This window comes from Xiphophorus couchianus, chromosome 22 (assembly GCF_001444195.1).
Source record: "Xiphophorus couchianus chromosome 22, X_couchianus-1.0, whole genome shotgun sequence".
Taxonomy (NCBI): Eukaryota; Metazoa; Chordata; class Actinopteri; order Cyprinodontiformes; family Poeciliidae; genus Xiphophorus; species Xiphophorus couchianus.
This window is the reverse complement of record NC_040249.1, coordinates 269027-289810: the sequence shown is the minus strand read 5'-3', so window position 1 is coordinate 289810 and position 20784 is coordinate 269027. Positions and strand designations below refer to the sequence as shown.

Here is a 20784-nt window from a genome sequence, read left to right as displayed (position 1 = left end):
AGAATGTATCAGATTGCTGACAGTGTAATTTACAATAGTCTAATTTCTTATATATTCATTGTTTGATATTAAAGCTCTATTAGAGAGAATGTGGTACAAGATACAACAGCAAATCTCAATCTCGTAATCTGTTGATGACAATGACAAATAAATCTTATCTATCTTATCTTACAGATTTGGATGTTATGAATAGGATTATTTGAAGAAACTGGAATGGGACATTTTAAAGCACTCATGTTTCAGTTATTAGAGACTGAAGTATAGGAATTGGAGCGCAGGGAGCTGAGAAGAAGCGGGGGAAGGGCGGTGGAAAGGTGGTTCACCCAGGGCGCCCAACAGGCTAGGACCGACTCTGACAACGACAAAACAAGATTTTAACATCAATCAAGAGCTTAACAATAACCCTCAGGTAAAAATCTATCTATCTATCTAGAAAAAAAATAACAGACACTTTTCTATTTCAACATTTAACCAGGAAAGTTTCTGTCCTATTTTTGTGTTACTATGCTTTTTGGGAGCTAGAGAGCTAGACCTCAAAATTTGGTGCTTGTTTGCATTTATTCGCCACTGCTTTGGAATAAGACATCTTTTCTGTCAATCATTTTAAAGGACCACACCAAAGGAAACATATTGCTGATTGAGCGATGGCAACAGTAGATCCACATCTGTATGGGTTTTGTCACAGATCTTCAGTGGGAAGTTTGGTACATACATATTCATGTTACTCACCGTGGTGGAGAGTCAGGATACAGGCTGGTAATCTGTGGAAGACTCTCTCTGAAGGAGTCAAAGTCTAAGGCAGGAGGAAAGTCCTCTATGCAGCTAGACCTCAGTTCCCCTGCTGAACCCCCAAAGGAAAATCCATCTTGTCCTGCAGGCAAACCTCGTGTTACTCTGGAAATAAACGCTAATGTGGCTGTACAGTTTTATGCTTTCACCTCACACTCAGTGCTGCTTCACAGTTGAAACATTCTGAGACTTTAACAGAAACGTCTGGTAAAGACTCTGACCATAGCTGGCGCCAAAGTGTGGGTTTCTGAGTCGACTGTCTTTCCGCAGGCTGCCGATGATGATGGTGATGCAGGAGAGGAAGAGGACCAGTCCTATAACAATCCCAGCCACCACCAGCGGAGACACCAGGAGTGACGCCTCCCCTCCGGACTCCTTCTCGCTGCGGCAGTCTGGGTATTCCCCATGGCTCTGGTTGGAGCTCACTACAGGGACGCACACAGCGACGGGAAGCTCAGACAACCCAGACGGCTCATCTCTACACTGACAGACTGTTAGCATGCAAAGGGACTTTAAGAATGTTCGTAGATGTAAACAGGATTTGACATTTTTCCTGTTTGGCACCCTCACTCCATATCAGAACAACCAAATGAGAAGAACAGAAATTGATTTTGTTCTTCACAATTAAAGCTTGTTCACTTATGTTATTACCTTAAAATGTTATGTTACTTGTCATTTTTATCAAAAACTATATGGTTCCTGGGAAAATTTACCTTTGTTGAATTCATTGCAACTAATAACATTTCAGCAGAGTCTGGTTGGAGACTCGCTGTTCTGCTCTACCTCACAGATTTTTCACCTTACATTTCTCAATCCAACACCATGCAATCCTAAGGGTTGGATATTTATGTACATTTGTCTGGTAAAGGCTTTCATCACTTAACAAAACCTGTAAACATAAGAAAATGTCCAAAATTCTGCAAAAAAGGATTCTTACATGACTAGCTCTCTACAGTTAGAATGGTCAGCCCAAAAGTCTTTTTTTATTAATGGTGGGGGGGGATAACAAAATTATTTTATTTCAAGCAACCTTGAAGACATTGTTCTCCAGTCTCTATTAATACTAATAACACACTGTGTACTTTCCTCAAAATGTATGAATATTAAGCACATTTTGTCATGTCATCAAGTCAGTCAGATCTTTTTTTCCCAAGATGGCGGCGCACGCAGTTGCAGCGGATCATTGCTCTCTCGGTCGGTGCAATGTTTGGCTGCTTGTGTACGTGTTGATTTGTGTTCCGTACTCGTCATGTCGGACAAACAAAATATACAGTCGGGACGATCTCCTGACAATCGGTGCCCGCTACGAACTAGATGTTACAGCTGATTTTCAACGCTTGTTCAACATTCCAGGGGACATAGCGAGGAGCCCCAGCGCGCAGTGGATTATCATCACAGCAGGGAGGAAGCGGTGTAGAGAGAGAAGGCAGAACTGGGGCTGCAGGGCCGGCGTGCTAGCTGGGCTACGGAGGCATCCACACAAACCACCGCTCCCCAGCCTGTTTCTCTCAAATGCCAGATCCCTTGCAAACAAGATGGATGAACTGAGACTACAGGCTGCATTTCACAGCGCAGTGAAGGACAGCTGTATTCTTCTGATCACGGAGACCTGGCTGCATCCAGACGTAGCGGCCTCTGCCATCGAGCTAGCAGGCTACACAGTACAGCGCCACGACAGAACGAAAGACTCCGGTAAGAGCAGAGGAGGACGGCTCTGTATGTACATGAACAACACCTGGTTACTAACACAGCGACTGTCATCAGCCATTGCTCCCCAGACCTGGAGTATGTGACTGTTAGATGTAGACCAATATACCTCCCCAGAGAGTTCACGGTAGTCGCTGTTTACATACCACCAGATGCTAATGCTAAAACAGCTATTGGACTTTTGCATGGCAGCATTAGCCATCTGCAGAGCATCTATCCAGATGCTGTGCACATCATAGCGGGGGACTTCAACCATGCAGACCTGAAGACAGCGCTCCCCAAATTCCACCAGCATGTAAAGTGTGCTACAAGAGAGGCTAACACTCTGGACAAAGTCTACTCCAACATCAAGCTAGGCTACAGGGCTAGACAACTTCCTCACCTGGGTCAGTCCGATCACCTGTCCCTGCATTTAATTCCTGCTTTTGCCCCCCTCAGGAAAACTGCTCCAACCATCACCAAAACCATCAAATCCTGGCCCAAGGATGCGACACAGCAGCTGCAGGACTGTTTCGACAGGACAAACTGGGATGTTTTTGAACATCAGGACCTGGAGGTTTTTACAGACAGTGTACTGTGCTACATCAAGAACTGTATTGACACTGTAGCTGTGGATAAACCCATCCGGGTCTTCCCAAACCAGAAGCCCTGGATGACTCAGGAGGTCCAGCGACTGCTAAAGACCAGGAATACCTCCTTCAGGTCTGGGGACAGGACCGTCTACAGTACAGCCCGAGCTAACCTGAAGAGCGGCATCAGAATGGCTAAATCTGACTACAGGAGGAGGATAGAGGGCTACCTTGACAGCAACAACAGCAGGCAGGTGTGGCAGGGAATCCAGCATCTCACCAACTACAGGACCAACCTCGCAGCTGCAGAAGGCGACGCCACGCTGGCAGAGGAGCTGAACCTCTTCTTTGCCCGCTTTGAGGTGAAGCCAACAGAGGCAGCCACACTAAACCAAGCGACCCACAACACCACACTCCTCGTTGTAGAGGAGCACGAGGTGAGGCGCACACTGCGGGCTGTCAACCCAAGGAAGGCTGCTGGACCTGATGGATCTTCAACCAGTCCCTAGCCGTGTCTACAGTCCCATCCTGCCTGAAATCTTCCACCATAGTCCCCATACCCAAAAAACCCCACATCTCTTGCCTCAACGACTGCTGGCCAGTGGCACTGCTGCCTTCAGGCAGAAGATACAGAGGAATCAGAACAAGAACCAACCGTCTCAGAGACAGTTTCTACCCGATAGCAATAACAAAACTAAATGCAATCAAAAACAACCATTAATCATCATGAATGATGTATGTGAGAATGTGGCTGTTCTTATTTATTAGTTGTTTTTTTTTATCAGTTTTTTGTTCATTCTTACATTGTGTGTGAATTGTGAGACAGTTATTTTTTGTTTTTTAAGCATATGCACTGACTGATGGCACCTTTTAAATTTCGTTGTCCTTGTGACAATGACAATAAAGATTTATCTCTATCTCTATCTTTAAAGTGGTGAGATGCTTCTGGTAAAATCTTCATTTTGTACAGTCATGCTGAAATTCAGGCCTTTGAATGCAGTAGGATGGAGAATGTTACTTTTTTATAACTGTTTTTGTCATGATGGGTTCTATTTGTCTTGCCCACATGCAGAACACTACACTGGAGAAACGGAATCAGTGAAAGAAGGTTTATTAATATATATATACAAAATAACTGCAATTGTTGGTCCGGGTTGGAAGGGGAAAAGTCTCTTTGAGCAGCCAAAACTCTATGAGAGATAGAGATAGAAAAGGGATGAGTTCACAGATGGTGGGAAATAGGAGTGACAACAGAAACAATGGATCGATTTTATTGGGGGGATGAGAAAACTCAGTCCGGAGGGAGTAGTCCGTGGAGGCGCGGCGGAGGGCGGGCAGGTAAGTTTGGGCAGACCAGAGACAGAGGAGCGGTTCGGCAACCAGCCGGAGGAAACCAGGGAAGACATGTAATCCAACGGGGAAGTAGAAGACGGAACTCGGGCAACCAGTGGGTACGGTCCACGGTGTCACAAGGGAAAGAGTCCAATAGGGCAGTGTTTCCCAATCCTGGTCCTCAAGGCACACTGTCCTGCATGTTTTAGAGGTTTCCCTGCTTTAATGTGCCTGATTCAACTGATTGCAGTTCAACAAACGCCTGTTAATCAGTCATCAATTGAAATCAAATGGACTGAAGCAAGGAAATACCTAAAACATGCAGGGCACTGTGCCTTGAGGACCAGGGTTGGGAAACACTGCAATAGGGGAACCAGACTTGATCGTCACTGGAAAATCCAAGGCATCTCGGAAGGGAATACCATTGCTGGCTAACACTCTGGCGTCGAAGTACTGGCAGCCCGCTCCTCTTGTACTCTCGGCCTGATGAGGTGATGAAACACCGGTGTGCAAGTAATGCACCGATCTCTGGAGAGGTGGTGAGACTGACTCCATCTGGTGGTTGAATGGTGAGTAACAAAAAAGAGAAACAGAAAACCCACAAAGAAAACCAAAAACCCCTGCTCCATGACAGTTTTACACTCAAGCATTTTTCCATATTTAATAATCCTGGATCATCTGAAAATAAAGTTCAGTGTTGCATGAGATGCTCCCAGTGGTTAATAGTTACTAGCTAAAATGATCAGAAAGTAGGCCATGCAGCTGTCAGTTGGAACCACTCCAAGCTTTCAGCATGTGGATGTCAGTGAATCTTCACTGTTGTAGATAGAGCCCTGCATGATACAATAAGAAATCAAGTACTGCTACTATTGCATTGCTAGATGCAAATTATGCTAAATGGCTAAATTATGCTAAGATGCTGCGTGCATTCTGCATATACGTTTTCTTAAAGTGGTAATGCTCATGCCACAAGATGCCCAATACAACTCAGTAGGTCATCGGTTTGTGACCTCTAGCATGGGATGCATAGAAACACGGTAGCCAAGGACCTGAACTCAGGTCAGGTCAGGAACAGGTCAGGAACAGATATGACCTATCAACCTGTTCCTGTTCCTGAAAAATCTGAACTCTGTTCCAGGCCAGGACCAGGAACAGATCCTGATCTCTTCCTGACCTGTTCCTGGTCAGAAATGTTCTTCCTTCTGTTGTGATCGAGGAAGAAATATTTTCTTTGTTCTTCTTTAATATTGTTTTGTGGTGTTTTACTTTGAATAATTCGCAAAGTAAAGACTGTATCTAGAAAAAATACTTATCTATTTTAACATTTAATCCAAAGGGCTTACTTTCTATTTAGCTAGCTAGATATTTATTTTCCATTTATAATTTAACAAACAGCAATAATAGAGATAATAAACTATCTTGGGGGATTGAAACATGTATGGGACTAAATAAGATGGTCATAAATACAATGTGTTTTACAAGACTAAGAAGAGGTTTAAATGTAATAATCTGCAATGTTATTATATAATAATAAAATAATGTGATTTTTATTTTATTTGAATGAAATCAATATTTCATTTGAATAGTATTACACAGTAAAGTTTATAACTTTGGTTTCAGTCATGAATTAATATAAATCATTTCTCTTTTTTCCATACCTCTATCTCAGGCAACACATTTATGAATTCTTGGAGAACCAAGCCACTGTTATCATTAAAGTTTGTTTCTCATGGTATGTAGCTGCTGTCTTAATACAGTATAATAAACTTATTAAAGGGTGATTGTTTTACCTAAACGTAGTAAAGTACACGTTTACTTCGGGGGTTAGGGCTTTAACATTTTTTTAATGTTAAAGCCGGATTGCAAGTGTCTCTGTTGTTCTGAGAGTTTCACTTGCAAAGCACATTTATTTTTAATTCTTTTTTACCCCTCCAGGGCGTCTTTTTGTGGACTCCAGTGTCCCTTATATGAAAGTAGGCTGACAGGAAGGAGGGGGGGGGGGAACATGCGGCAAATATCGTCGGGTCCGGGAGTCGAACCCACAACGGCCGCATCGAGAACTCAAGGCCTCCAAACATACCCATGTTTGGAGGGTATGTTTGGACTCTATCCCCTACACCACCATGGCACGCCCCAGCACATTTATTTCTAAAAGATTTATAGGTTTATACTTTATGCGTTTAAAGCTGACAGCGTTCTGACCAATCACACAGCTGGCACCTCTGTGCGTTGCATCCCACGTGGCTGCTTTATCTCTAAAGTTACCTCAGCGCGGATCGCGCGCGCCTCCTTTCACTCAAACTGGACACAAGCTGACCCGTCTGGACTTAGCGGCCAGTTTTGTTGCTAAAAACATCAGCAGCTCTGACAGCTTCTCTGTTAGATTTAGTGAAATCTGGGAGAGGTGGACCTAAAAAGCAATAAGTTATAATTGCAGTTTACTAATTTGTATTTGTGAACAAACACAGCTCAATTTCAAAGATTAATCTCATACCATCAGATTATTGCTATGGTAACAAAACAATCTAACTATGAATATTATTCTCTGAACCTTTACAAAGTAAACTTATCAGCTCCTTACATTTAAATGTTAAACAATTTAAAATATTTTAATTTATGCTGAAACCATTAAATCTACAGCAGCATTGATAAGTCCAATAAACAAATGTTACATTTATGTATCTGTGGTCTGTGTTAAAATATTAGCATTTATGGGGCCCCTAAAGACCTGGGGGGCCTTATGGTGTTGTGGTTCGGGGTCCTTTGGTTCTTCTTTGTGGGTTTTTCTGTGCATACACTCACCTTTTACGACAGATGGCGCCATACTCACCCGACTGGAGTGTGTGTGTAGACCGTCATCAAGCACACCTGAACCCGATCAACTCATCAGCGGCGTGCACTAAAGGAGGCTTCTGCCAGTCCTTCAGCGCCCAAGTGTTAGCCAGAAACGGTATCTCTGAGCCTCCTAGAGCTAGCCTCTGATCCTTCCTCGTTGATCTGAATCCTCTAGTGACTTTTCCTGTTGTTTTTTGCCTTCAGGTTTTTCCCCGGAGAAGCCTTTACAGATCCTGTCTGCTTCTCTGATCGAGATTCCCCTCGTGACGCCGTGGGTCCTACCCACTGGTTGCCCGAGTTCCCAGACTCACCTCCTCAGTCTGACTACAAGTTCCCCCCCGGATTCCACGACTGGCAGTTGCACCGCTCTTTTGTCCCCGCCGAGCCCGAGCCTACCTGTCCGCCCTCCGACGCAATCCTCTGTTTTCCTCCTGGACACTAGCCGTCAAGCACCGGACCACCTGGACCACTTAAGAGACAAAGACTCCGTACCTTCCAGTAAACTCTCCTAGATCTCGTACCATCGAACCACAAGTAAGCTCCGTTTACTCTGTGACTTTCCCGTTTCCGACAACCCTGAACTCACCATTCTGCTCTGCCTCTTTAGAGAGCCGATCGCTCCGTGAACCCGTTTCCTCCCTGGACCAGACCAGAGCTTCCACAACCTTCGCTTGCCGTTTTACAATAAACCAATTACCATATATACCTCTCCTGAATTGTGTTCTGCATGTGGGTCTGAAAATAGTAATCCATCATGACAGAACACTCGGGCAAAACACTCAGTCCAGCAGACGCAATACGGAGAACATTGTCCGAACAACAGTCACTTCTGCAAACACACGAGACCGTATTAAGAGAACTAAGCAGACAGCAAGCAGAGACTAATCAACGATTAACCGAATTAGCACATTTTCTCCAGGGTTCCACTCCTCAGGCTCTGACCCCAGCTCCCACACCCGATCCAGCTCCGGTCCCCGCAATCCAGCCTACATTTTCCGACATCCATCCTCCAACTCCGGAGAAATTCTCAGGTGATATAAGAAAATGTAATGGATTTATGCTTCAATGCTCAATCATCTTTAACCATGCCCCACAAAGTTTCTCCCAAGATGGCGCAAAGATTGTGTACGTTCAGTCTTTGTTGTCTGGACGAGCATTATTATGGGCAGAAGCCCGTTTCCCGGACCCAGCTCAGTACGGGTGCTCGTTTGAAGATTTTTTAAAGGAGTTTAGACAAGTTTTCAGCCACGATTCTGACAAATCCTTTAATTCTCGTGAATTATGGAACATCAAGCAGGGTCACCGAACCGTCGCTGACTTTGCGGTGGATTTCCGCATTAAAATACAGCGACTGGCTGGAATGCCAAGGCATTAAAGAGTACATACTTTAATGCCCTGAACGAATCATTAAAAGATGAACTAGCTACACTAGACGAACCAAGGACATTAGACGAGTTGATAGATTTAACTATTCGTCTCGACATTAGAATCCGGTCTCGCGCTAGAGAAAGGAGCCGGAGAAATCTGCCGGCGAAACAGCTGGGGGGTTTGACTCTCACTCCGGGGGTCTCTCCTCCCCGAGCTCCCCAGGAGCCCGAACCCATGCAGGTGGGGCGGACTCGGCTAACTCCTGAGGTGCGGCAACGACGCATCTCAGCCCGCCTATGCATTTATTGTGGTTCCCCTGGAACCGCCTTTAGAAAGAGGAGATTGACGGACCATTTGTTAAGCAAAGACTCTCCTCGATTATTATTACCTGTCACAATAATTTATCACAATCATTCAATCCCGTTGTCTGCCCTTGTTGACTCTGGCTGCGAACAGAACCTCATAGACGAGTCCTTGGTTAAACAAATGGCCATAGAAACCGAACCTTTGTCTGTTCCATTGCGAGTTACTGCCCTAGATGGGAAGACTCTTCCACAGATCTCCCACCAAACCAAACCGCTTCACCTCATAATCTCCAGTAATCAAAGTGAGTTCATTTCATTTTTCATGTTTCCCACATCCAACTCGCGTATAATCCTTGGGTTTCGATGGTTGCAACAACACAACCCACAAATCCACTGGTCAGACAGGCGTGTCGAATCGTGGTACATGTCATGTCACTCATCATGTCTCCGCTCCGCTGTTCCCCCAGGTCCTCCGCCGGCTGAGCCGCAAGAGGATGATCCAGTCGACCTGTCCATCATTCCTCCAGAATACCATGATCTCGCTCCTGTTTTCAGTAAGTCTAAAGCTCTCTCTCTACCTCCTTCTCGTCCATACGATTGCTCCATAGATCTCCTACCCGGTGCCCCATTACCTTCCAGCCGATTGTATAACATCTCCCGTCCTGAAAGAGAAACCATGGAAAAATACATTAAAAAGTCGTTAGCCGCTGGCATAATCCACCCATCTTCGTCACCCCTGGGAGCAGGGTTTTTCTTCGTAGGGAAAAAAGATGGCTCATTGAGACCATGCATTGATTACAGGGGACTAAATAATGTTACAGTTAAAAACAAATATCCCCTGCCGCTGCTGTCATCAGCTTTCGTACCAGTCCATGGAGCAACAGTTTTCTCCAAGCTGGACTTAAGAAATGCTTACCACCTTCTGCGCATTCGTAAGGGAGACGAGTGGAAGACTGCATTTAAAACACCCATTGGGCAGTTTGAGTACCTTGTTATGCTGTTTGGATTGTCGAATGCTCCTGCCTTTTTCCAAGCTCTGATAAACAATGTTTTAAGAGACTTCCTAAACATTTTTGTATTCGTTTACCTCGATGACATTCTGATTTACTCTAAATCCTTAGATGAACACAAGCATCACGTCCGTCTGGTTCTGCAGAGACTCTTAGAAAACAAGCTATACGTCAAGGCAGAAAAGTGTGAATTCCACAAGTCATCTGTGTCATTTCTGGGTTTCATACTTGGGGGCGGACAGGTAAGGCCGATGGAGGAGAAGATTTGGGCGGTCCTGGAGTGGCCAAGACCAGAGACCTGCAAACAGCTACAACGTTTCCTCGGATTTGCCAATTTTTACCGTCGATTTATCCGCAATTACAGTCAGACAGCCTTACCTCTTACCGCTCTAACCTCTACCAAGATTCCTTTTAGTTGGACCCCGGAGACTGAGGCTGCCTTCTATCGTCTCAAGAACCTCTTTGCTACCACACCCATCTCCATTCAACTGGACCCCTCTAGACAGTTAATCGTGGAAGTGGATGCGTCTGATTCCAGAGTTGGAGCTGTATTGTCTCAGATATCACCCCAAGACAATAAAACTCACCCCTGTGCCTTTTTTTCGCGCAGATTAACGCCACCTGAAAGGAACTATGATGTGGGGGACCGGGAACTACTAGCCATAAAGTTGGCCCTGGAGGAGTGGAGACACTGGCTGGAGGGGGCAGAACTTCCAGTCTTGGTTTGGACCGACCACAAGAATTTGTCCTACCTACGTTCCGCGAGACGGCTAAATCCACAGCAATCACGCTGGTCATTATTCTTCTCACGGTTCAACCTCTCCATTTCATATTGCCCAGGATCTCGCAACATAAAACCTGATGCCCTTTCCCGTCTCTACTCACCTGACGACTTTGAGAAGGTTCCAGCCACCATCCTCCCTCCCAGCTGCACCAGTTGCAGCAATAACCTGGGAAATAGAAGACATTATAAAACAAGCACAACTGTCCGATCCAGCTCCTGACTCCTGTCCACTCAATAAGATCTTTGTTCCTTCCTCCGTCCGGGCCCGTTTTCTTCAGTGGATCCACGCATCGAAGTTTTCTGGTCATCCCGGCATCAGTCGCACCGTTGCCCTAGTCAACCGAAGGTTCTGGTGGCCGTCCGTCCACAAAGATGTCCGGGATTATGTTTGAGCCTGCACCGTCTGTTCCCGTAATAAAACATCCCATCAACCTCCGGCTGGTCTCCTTCAGCCACTTCCTATTCCAAAACGCCCATGGTCCCACATATCGATAGACTTCGTCACCGGGTTGCCACCCTCCAAAGGCATGACCACCATCCTCTCCATTGTTGACCGCTTCTCCAAAGCCTGCCATTTCATTCCCCTCCTTAAATTACCCATGGCCTTCCAAACAGCACAACTTCTGGTTAAACACGTTTTCCGGCTTCATGGCATCCCGCAGGACATCCTATCAGATCGAGGACCACAATTCATCTCCCAGGTTTGGAAGAATTTTTGTTCAGCATTACATGCCAATGTTTCACTCACATCTGGTTTTCATCCGCAGTCCAATGGCCAAACAGAACGTCTCAATCAGGATCTTGAAACCACCCTTCGTTGTTTCTCATCCTCCAACCCCTCCGACTTGTCCCAATATCTCCCTTGGGTGGAGTATGCCCATAACAGCCATGTGTCCGCTGCTACAGGTCTGTCCCCATTCGAAGCATCCCTCGGCTATCAACCACCTCTACTCTCAGCCGAGGAAGAGAATATTTCTGTCACCTCCATCCATCACCACATCCGTCGCTGTCAGAAGGTTTGGAAGACTACTATACACAATCTCAACCGCACTGCCGAACAGATTAAACGCCAGGCTGACCGCAGGAGTATTCCTGCTCCCACCTACACCCCCGGTCAACAGGTTTGGTTGTCCTCCCGAGACATTCCCCTCAAATCTATGTCTAAGAAATTAGCTCCCCGTTATATTGGTCCATTTACTATAGAAGCCGTCATCAATCCATCCGCTGTCCGTCTCCGTTTGCCCACCTCCCTCCGCGTCCATCCCACCTTCCATGTGTCCCACATTAAAGCCGTCCGGACCAGCCCGCTCTGCCCTCCAGCCGACGCCCCTCCTCCCCACCGTGATGTTGATGGCCACCCTGGCAGTACCTCGTCGACTGGGAGGGTTACAGTCCGGAGGAGCGTTCTTGGGTCCCGGGTTCTTTTATATTGGATCCATCCCTCATCACTGACTACCGTTCCTCGCTGCCATCCTGTTCTTCGAGGCCGCCAAGTGGCGGCCGTTGAGGGGGGGGGGGGGGTACTGTTGTGGTTCGGGGTCCTTTGGTTCTTCTTTGTGGATTTTTCTGTGCATACACTCACCTTTTACGACAGATGGCGCCATACTCACCCGACTGGAGTGTGTGTGTAGACCGTCATCAAGCACACCTGAACCCGATCAACTCATCAGCGGCGTGCACTAAAGGAGGCTTCTGCCAGTCCTTCAGCGCCCAAGTGTTAGCCAGAAACGGTACCTCTGAGCCTCCTAGAGCTAGCCTCTGATCCTTCCTTGTTAATCTGAATCCTCGTTGATCTGAATCCTCTAGTGACTTTTCCTGTTGTTTTATGCCTTCAGGTTTTTCCCCGGAGAAGCCCTTACAAATCCTGTCTGCTTCTCTGATCGAGATTCCCCTCGTGACGCCGTGGGTCCTACCCACTGGTTGCCCGAGTTCCCAGACTCACCTCCTCAGTCTGACTACAAGTTCCTCCCTGGATTCCACGACTGGCAGTTGCACCGCTCCTTTGTCCCCGCCGAGCCCGAGCCTACCTGTCCGCCCTCCGACGCAATCCTCTGTTTTCCTCCTGGACACTAGCCGTCAAGCATCGGACCACCTGGACCACTTAAGAGACAAAGACTCCAAACCTTCCAGTAAACTCTCCTAGATCTCGTACCATCGAACCACAAGTAAGCTCCGTTTACTTTGTGACTTTCCCGTTTCCGACAGCCCTGAACTCACCATTCTGCTCTGCCTCTTTAGAGAGCCGATCGCTCCGTGAACCCGTTTCCTCCCTGGACCAGACCAGAGCTTCCACAACCTCCGCTTGCCGTTTTACAATAAACCAATTACCGTATATACCTCTCCTGAATTGTGTTCTGCATGTGGGTCTGAAAATAGTAATCCATCATGACATATGGAGCCTCTGACTTAATTTGGATTAAACAGAAGTGAAAATAATTGATATTCATTTTAATTGTGTTTTTTGATTTGTTTTTAAGATTCTACAGTTGTGGGTTTAAATAGTGTTTCACTGGCAATGTTTTCCGTAACATCTAATTATCTAATAATATTTTTACTTTCTCGGTCTACTTAACATCTTTTAATACAAAAAGACGGTGGACCGCCTCATATCCTGAATTCCATTTCCACTCATTTAATGTTACTTTACAAAGGAAAGTAAATAGTAAACATTTTTCTTTTATTTGAATAAAAATCAGGTTCGACAACAATCTAAGAAATGTGATTGCATGAAATTAAAATCAACAGTGTCTTCCTTTCTAGTTTTTTTCTGTTCCTCTCCATCTCTGCACTAAAGATCAACTAGCCAGAGCAAGTTAAACCTCCCAGTGTTATACACTAAGATAACTGTTTTCAATCTCCATTTCGCTGGGTTGTTTTTTGTCTCTGTCTCCCCTGGAAGGCACTCTGTGTAATTGTGTTGTCTGTAATGATTTGGTTTCACACAGATTCCTCAGAAAAGTAAAATGTTCTCTCACCCGAATGATTCCCACCAGACATCTTTACTTTCTAATGCACCTCCTTTCCTCACTCTGTTTCTTCAATCCTAACATGGTTTTCTCTTCATCTCTTCTTCACTAAACTTCATCTTCCCCCATACTCCCCAGAGAGAACTCCAATGGAAATGTCTAATCATGTTGTACTCTTTTTCTGCCAGAATCTACAGATATGTTGGAAAATGTAATTTTCCAACATATCTGTATATATATCTATATAGATATAGATATATATATCTATATCTATGATATAGATATATATATACTGTATATATATAGTGTTGTGTTTGAACCCCTTGGCTTTGACATTCCTAAATAAATTCAGTGAGAGTATTTGCTTTCAAATGTTTGCTGTAGTGAATAATCCAACTGTGTGTAATTTAATCCAGTTATTGTGATGCTAATGCAACATCTTTGCAACAAAATATAGAAAGAGTTGCATAACTTCAATTTATGAAATAAAACCTGTGTAATTTGTTAAAATCAGAACATCTTTCTGTTTTTTTCATATAAAAATACAGAAATATTCTCTACATATGATTTAATTGTAATCACAAATCAAGCATTGTAGGTAGTTCCATTAAATTTAGAGTCAACGTGTGCATTCTCTGTGAGTGTTATTGAAATGCACCATTCTTTACTGTGGCCTCTGCTGAAAGTTATAATTTTCTCATATTTATAAGCAAAGTCATACTAACAGGGAGACCACAGTCATTTTGTGAAAAGTTAATTATTCTGGTGAGATACATAATCATTTACTAGATACTCTTCAATTTCAAGTTTATCCAACACTTGGACTGATATACACCTTATTTACTGGAACATTTAGCTGTTAGTCACTACTGTATATACTGCGCACTGTTTATACCTGTGCCTGTATATACATATATTTACAGATTTACAAATGTACATTAATAAAACTTTAATGCAAACAGCAATTGGTTGCTTCGTACTTGTGACATGTGCAATGACAGTAAAGTTGAATTCTATTCTGTTCTAGTTTTAAAAATGCATCTTAATAAAAATGTACATGCAAAAACATGTGACCATAGCCAGGAGGCTAATTTGTGTTTTTTATTGTGGGACAAAATTAATTGTACAATTAAATTTGTTGCAAAAATCTGTTGTCTACAGAGCAATTCAGAAATGGAATAAAGTTAAAAAAGCATTGAATTCTCATTTATTAAATCCAGGTTTATGTATGTAATTTGATTAATACTGTCCATATTTCATGATAGCGTTATGCTTTGTATTAATAATTTTGTATTTCATCAACTGGACCCTGTGAATATTAGTAACCACTTTGGTGAAAAATTATAAAAAATAAAAGTTTGTAAAAAAAATGTAATGTTAATGAAACATAGTTTGTATATGAATACTTCATTGGAGCCACAGCGTGTCTGTTAAATGATGGTGTATGATAAATTAGCATCTGGTCAGTTTCTCTACTTTTTCACTAAGCTTATGCTTACTACATGTACACATAAATTACAGCAAATAAATTTTTAATTGTTTCACATTAGCATCTACCAGCAGATACTGTATTTATATTTCTTTGCAGCTTTTATGCACAACAATGTTTCTTCTGGCTTCAGACAGATTCATGCCTATGCTTAGTAGCTAATGCTCTAGACAAACATCCTATGGCTTTTTATTTTCTGTTACAGTTGAGACACTCAATTAAAAAGTTTGTTAAAAGATATTGCGCCAATTTTCAAACATCAATCTAGTAGTATTTATTATATTCATTGAACTAAACATGGAGAAACAATTCATTTTTGTGCTCCAGAAATTGGAAGCAGACTTCTGTAAAATTGCACAAGTTAAAAAACTGATTTCCTTTACAAAAATACTAAAACTTACAGTTGTTTTTGATTCATAATAATTTGAATATTGATCTATATCTTTGCTGTATATCTGCTTGGTGATTTTGATGATGGCATTTGACAAAATGACGTTTTATGCATCTGTTTTTTTAAGTGTAATAGTCCATTATTCTGAAGGCAGGACTGTAACGCAGTTTTTAGCCTGACCACTGGGCAGTTGTTTTATGAGCAATATTTTGTTTTCAATGTAAAGCATCTTATGAGTATGTATGAGTATATGTAAAACATACTCATAAGAGCACAATCCACCTTCGAGTACAGTGGTGGTGGTAATGCCACCACCACCATATTATTCTGCCAAATGGCAATAAAATCAAAAGAAGAAGAAATGTAGATCAGCAGAAGTAAATGTTTGGGAGAGAACTAAAACATGCAGGATGCCGGCCCTCGAGGATCCACTTTGGGACCCCTGATCTTAAGAGTGATAAATGTGGTGGGATGGTGTTCCACCCTCCCCACTCTGTGCACCAGGTGCAACCAGAAGCGCATCGTTGATTGGTGGGCGGGGCAGAAGGCTTTATAGTTGAGCAGGCCGCTGCAAGGTGTGTGTGCCTTCGTTTCCCCTCTCGGCTGCCTGAGTGACTTGTGTGCTTGATCGGCTCATCTGAGATAGTAAGTGCCATTTATACTGTAATGATTCTGTGTTTTAGTTCTGCTGGGGTTCATGTGGTTATTTGTATTTGCTATAAGTTGCAATGTGATCCTTTTTGTTATATGTAGTGTTATGGGCTTCCCCTGTCTGACTCTGCTGGCTCCCGCTCACATGTGATAGGCCTGTCATGTGGGCGGAGGATCGGTGGAGCGGGAGTACCAGGACCGGAAGTGGAGTGAGTTCAGAGGGGAGTTAGCAGTGAAGCTAACAGTTGTGTTAGAGCCATAAATAGGAAATATTTAAGTTATTTGTAAGATGGTTTGTTTTTTATTTTATTATATTTAGTAAGAAGACTGATATTTGTTCAGGCCATTTTTATCATGAAATTTAGATTTATTTTGAAAGGCTTGCTTCCTGTCGGGCCATATGTTGTATTAGAAAAACTATTGACTAGTGATGGGATTTTCGGCTCCTTTTCGAGATGCGGCTCTAATGGCTCTTCTTACTGTGGAGAGCCGGTTCTTTCGGCTCCCAAACGGCTCCCCATATATATTTTTGACATTATTAATTAATTAATAGCTTAAACCTAATTTTGTAATATTTTGTTTCATTATTGACATTGTTAAGCACTTATGATGAGTAAAAATGCCGCATAACAATGCTATAGCAAAACCGATGCGTGTGATGTCCGCATGTGCAGGTTGTTTGTCGAGCCTGCACGATAGGAAATGCTGACTTTGCACAGTCTGCACTCTGCCCTGGAGCTTGATGTAGGATTAAAATGAGTCCAAATCTTGCTCCGTTTTCTGTCACTCATTTATTTTCACCTATTCAGTTCTCACACTGACTCCCCTTCTTTCTGTCGTGCTTCTTGACCGCTGAGTGAGTGTCTGTACATAAACACCTGCCGACGAACGCTATACAGCTTGGCCAATTGCCTGCCATTTCCACAAAAAAAGTGGAGATAAACTTTTTTTTAATTGTTTTCCCGCCACATTATTAATTGAAACTATGTGTTATTGGTCAGATATGTGGAGCACACGCTTGACATGAGGGCAGTGGACCGACCGAGGGAAAAAAAACTCTCCGCTCTAGCACTGGCAGAAGAGCAAAACGCGCAAGGAGAGGGAGAAGGAGGGGAGAGACAGCCAGGCACCGCAGGACAAAAAAAAACGATGTGGGGAAAAACTATTGGCTCTGGCACTTGCAGAGCACAAGCACAACGACAGGGAGGCGGAGAGACAGCGATGTACTGTAGAAAAAAATCCGGCTCCCAAATAGGATCCTAAAACGGCTCCCATTGTGGAGCCAGTTCCAATCGTTCACTTCAACGATCCGGCTCTTAGAGCTGGATCGTTCGCGACCGACACATCACTACTATTGACGGATTACCAAGACACGCAGCAATACAGTTTTTGACCGTGTAAGCTGTGTATGTTTTGGAAAAGGTAAAAGAGGAATTGTAAAACTTATGTATCGTCATTTGCATTTTTCGCTATTTTTTACAGATAAAGAATTTTTTTGTTAAAATTCACGGTTTGCACGCGTCCTTTACTTCCAGTGTCTAAGGAATGACAGATATTGGATCTGTTGCCATATCAAGTTGAGTGTGCCCGTTTGTTAGAGGCGTGAGCTGCAGCCTCAGAAATAGCAGCTTGTACTTATTTCTATTAAACCCTGTTGGCGTCATTACAATACCATCTGTCCCTGGGACTGTGGTTGGGTTTTGGGTGCTATACCAGCCGTGCATTTCTGCAGCGTTGCTCTGCTGGCGTTAGCGGCTGCAGCTGGATGTTGTTGCGGTGTGCGGCTTCCATCTAATCTTTGCCTGCTGATCAGCTTTCTCCCTAGGTAGGCTGTGTTTCCACTCCTGGGTAAGCTACCTGCTATTTAGATTTTAATTTACTCTACCTGAATCCACAGTTAATGAATTTTCTGTTTTAGGGTCATGATTGTTTTGGAGCTGCAGCGTTTTGGACGCTCAGCTGTCTTGTCTTGCCGGTGTTTGTTTGGGCCGATCTCGACTAAACCTGTTGCTGCTTGGGCAGGTTCAGTGGGCGGGGCATGACTCTGGCCCTGTTGAAAGGCATTTGAAACTGTGAATAAGACTGTCATGACACCGTCATAAACATAACACAACACCTGTCATGAACATGACGTCTTCATGAATATTTATGAACAAATTTATGTCAGATCATGATTTCTTGGTTAATGTCAAGTTGTCATAACAAAGACAGTTTGAATAATGTCAACTTTGTATTAAAAGTGTCATGATTTACCGAATGACACTTTATGACAACAGTCATAAATATTCATGTAGACTTACTCATGTTCATGACAGGTGTTATGTCATGTTTATGACGGTGTCATGACAGTCTTATTCACAACCCATCAAATAAAGTGTTACCTTGATATCATATTGGAAGTGAAAAAGTTGTATGGTGATGGCCCTCATCTAAAATCACCCATTCATCCATCGTCTACATCTGTTTATTCCTGCATTGTTCAAAGTGCTGTCACTGGGCGAGGTTCACCCAGCTCAAGCTCAAGCCACAAATCATATCAGGCTCATAAACAAAATATAATATTTCTCAGTTTGTAAAATCGACGTGAAGACGTCAATATGCTAAAATGCTTCCTTCATAGGAGATTAAATAAACCATGAAACACTTTATCTGCCCAAAACCAATAAATGATTTATTAGTAAACACACTAATATGCTTCTATGAATAATTGAATCAATAAACGAGATATAAACAAACCCTGAAAGGAATTTAGATCAAATATCCAGATTCTCCATCTAAAGTATTTATCAAAGAAAGATTAGCTCAAGGTTCTCATGCATGATTTGGATTTCTTAATGCCTGACTCAAGTCTGAGAGAAGAGTGTGTGAGAAGAGTGTGTGAATCTAATCCTCACACACAAGGCCTTAGAGGTGCAACATGGAGAAGAACGCAGCGTGTTTTTGGAAACGATTAAAAAAATGTGCACCCATATGACAAGATGCATTATCATAGAAAATGGTGTTGTATATGCCAGGCCAATCGGCTGTACCAGCAAACCTCCTTGTTTTGCCAATCCAGACCCTGAATTTTCCCTGTGAATAAGCTCATTTTAAAGAATGCCAGTTTGAGTGGAGAGCTTATGAGCATAAGCCATTAAACTTTTCAAACACACCATGTGATAAGTAATTGTGTTTAGCACTATCTTGTTTCCTGCTGGGCAGTAACAGTTTTCATTAAAACATATTTACTTCCTACTACTGCTGCTTCTTTTGGTCTCAGTAATAAAGTTTTGGAGCATGTGGATTTATCATATTTTACAAACGCTAAGAAAACCTCTCCCAAGCATAGTGTTCTGTGAATTCAGACACAGACACCTGTGTCTGTGTCTTTGTCGGGTCCTGGTCTCATTTGGTTTCTAATCTGTCGTCTGTGTACCCAGTCTGCCGTCTCGTCCGTTGTGTAAACGGTTGCTACCGGCGTCGAGCCCTGGTTTCCGCTCGGCCGTGCTGCCCGTTGTTTGGACCATGTTGGACTGTGTTATGCTGGACATTCATTATTAAAATCATTTATTTATCGCATCCTGGGTCTACAGCGTCTGCCTTACCACCTCTACACCGCACTTCTTGACAAAATGAGGTTGAATGTGGGTCACAGAACATCCCAGCGTGTGTGAATATGGGTCAGAATACATCATAGTTGGGCTTAATCTCCCTTCCTCTCTCCCAAGTGGGATACCGGGGAGAGAGACAGATTATCACACCCTGCTGGCCCATATTCTTGCCTTCCTCCTGTTTAATCATTTGCCCGTTTTCAATGTATTCATCTCCCAAGGCCCACAGCTTTTGTTGTGATCACTTCTTCTGACTGTTTATCTCCACAACTAACTGCTTTCACTCCAACAAACCTGTTTTTGAGGACAACCTGAGCTGTGTTTCCACCATAAATGCACACAGAACATTGTCAATAATCTGCTCATGTTGAAAACACACAATCACAATCAGTGTTACCATTAAATAGGACATTTAATTAAAATCACATGTGAATAAGTTTGTTCACATAACTTTAAAAAAACGGCATTATCCTTCAACTATCTGGTTTTCGCCAGTAGTAACAAAAGGCTGGGATTCATGTGATGCAAAAAAGGTGTTTTTATCAAAGTTTTGCAAAATGAACAAATTTTTATATGCCCAAAAAAAACACCTCATCCTAGCACCAAAGCTCTTTATTACAAAACAAGTTTTTTTTTCTAAACTGTTTTTTTTTTATGAAGCAAATACTTTTAAATATTAAATTGTGCAATTATATGGTCAATGGAAACAGCTACTGTTGAATTCCAGGATTAAAATTTGTGTATACTTGCGTATATTTACTAACTGGTTGTGTTTTTATGAATGTATAATTATTGCCATTGTCTATGTCTATAGTTTCTGTGTCTCATGACAAAACAGAAATAAATGCCACAGCCATATCCTATCTCATTACCTTCTATGATGTTTTTGTGAACTCCTGGAAAAGAATTTTACTTTGTTTTTATATGTTTGCCAGAAAAGCAGATGAGAAATGTCTTTGTGACGGGAATTATTCCTATGAGCAGGTGCAGAAGGCCTT

At 43.1% G+C, this 20784-nt stretch overlaps 1 protein-coding gene across 1 annotated transcript in view; it reads right to left on the bottom strand.

Moving 5' to 3' along the window:
• The window catches only part of bean1 (brain expressed, associated with NEDD4, 1), a 48134-nt gene that overhangs the window by 9330 nt on the left and 18020 nt on the right, over positions 1-20784 (bottom strand). The window contains exons 3-4 of the mRNA XM_028007436.1: positions 1011-1214; positions 730-871 (exon numbers count right to left, since the gene is read on the bottom strand). Of these exons, the coding sequence (XP_027863237.1) occupies positions 730-871; positions 1011-1214 (346 nt within the window). The remainder of the gene's footprint in view (positions 1-729; positions 872-1010; positions 1215-20784) is intronic.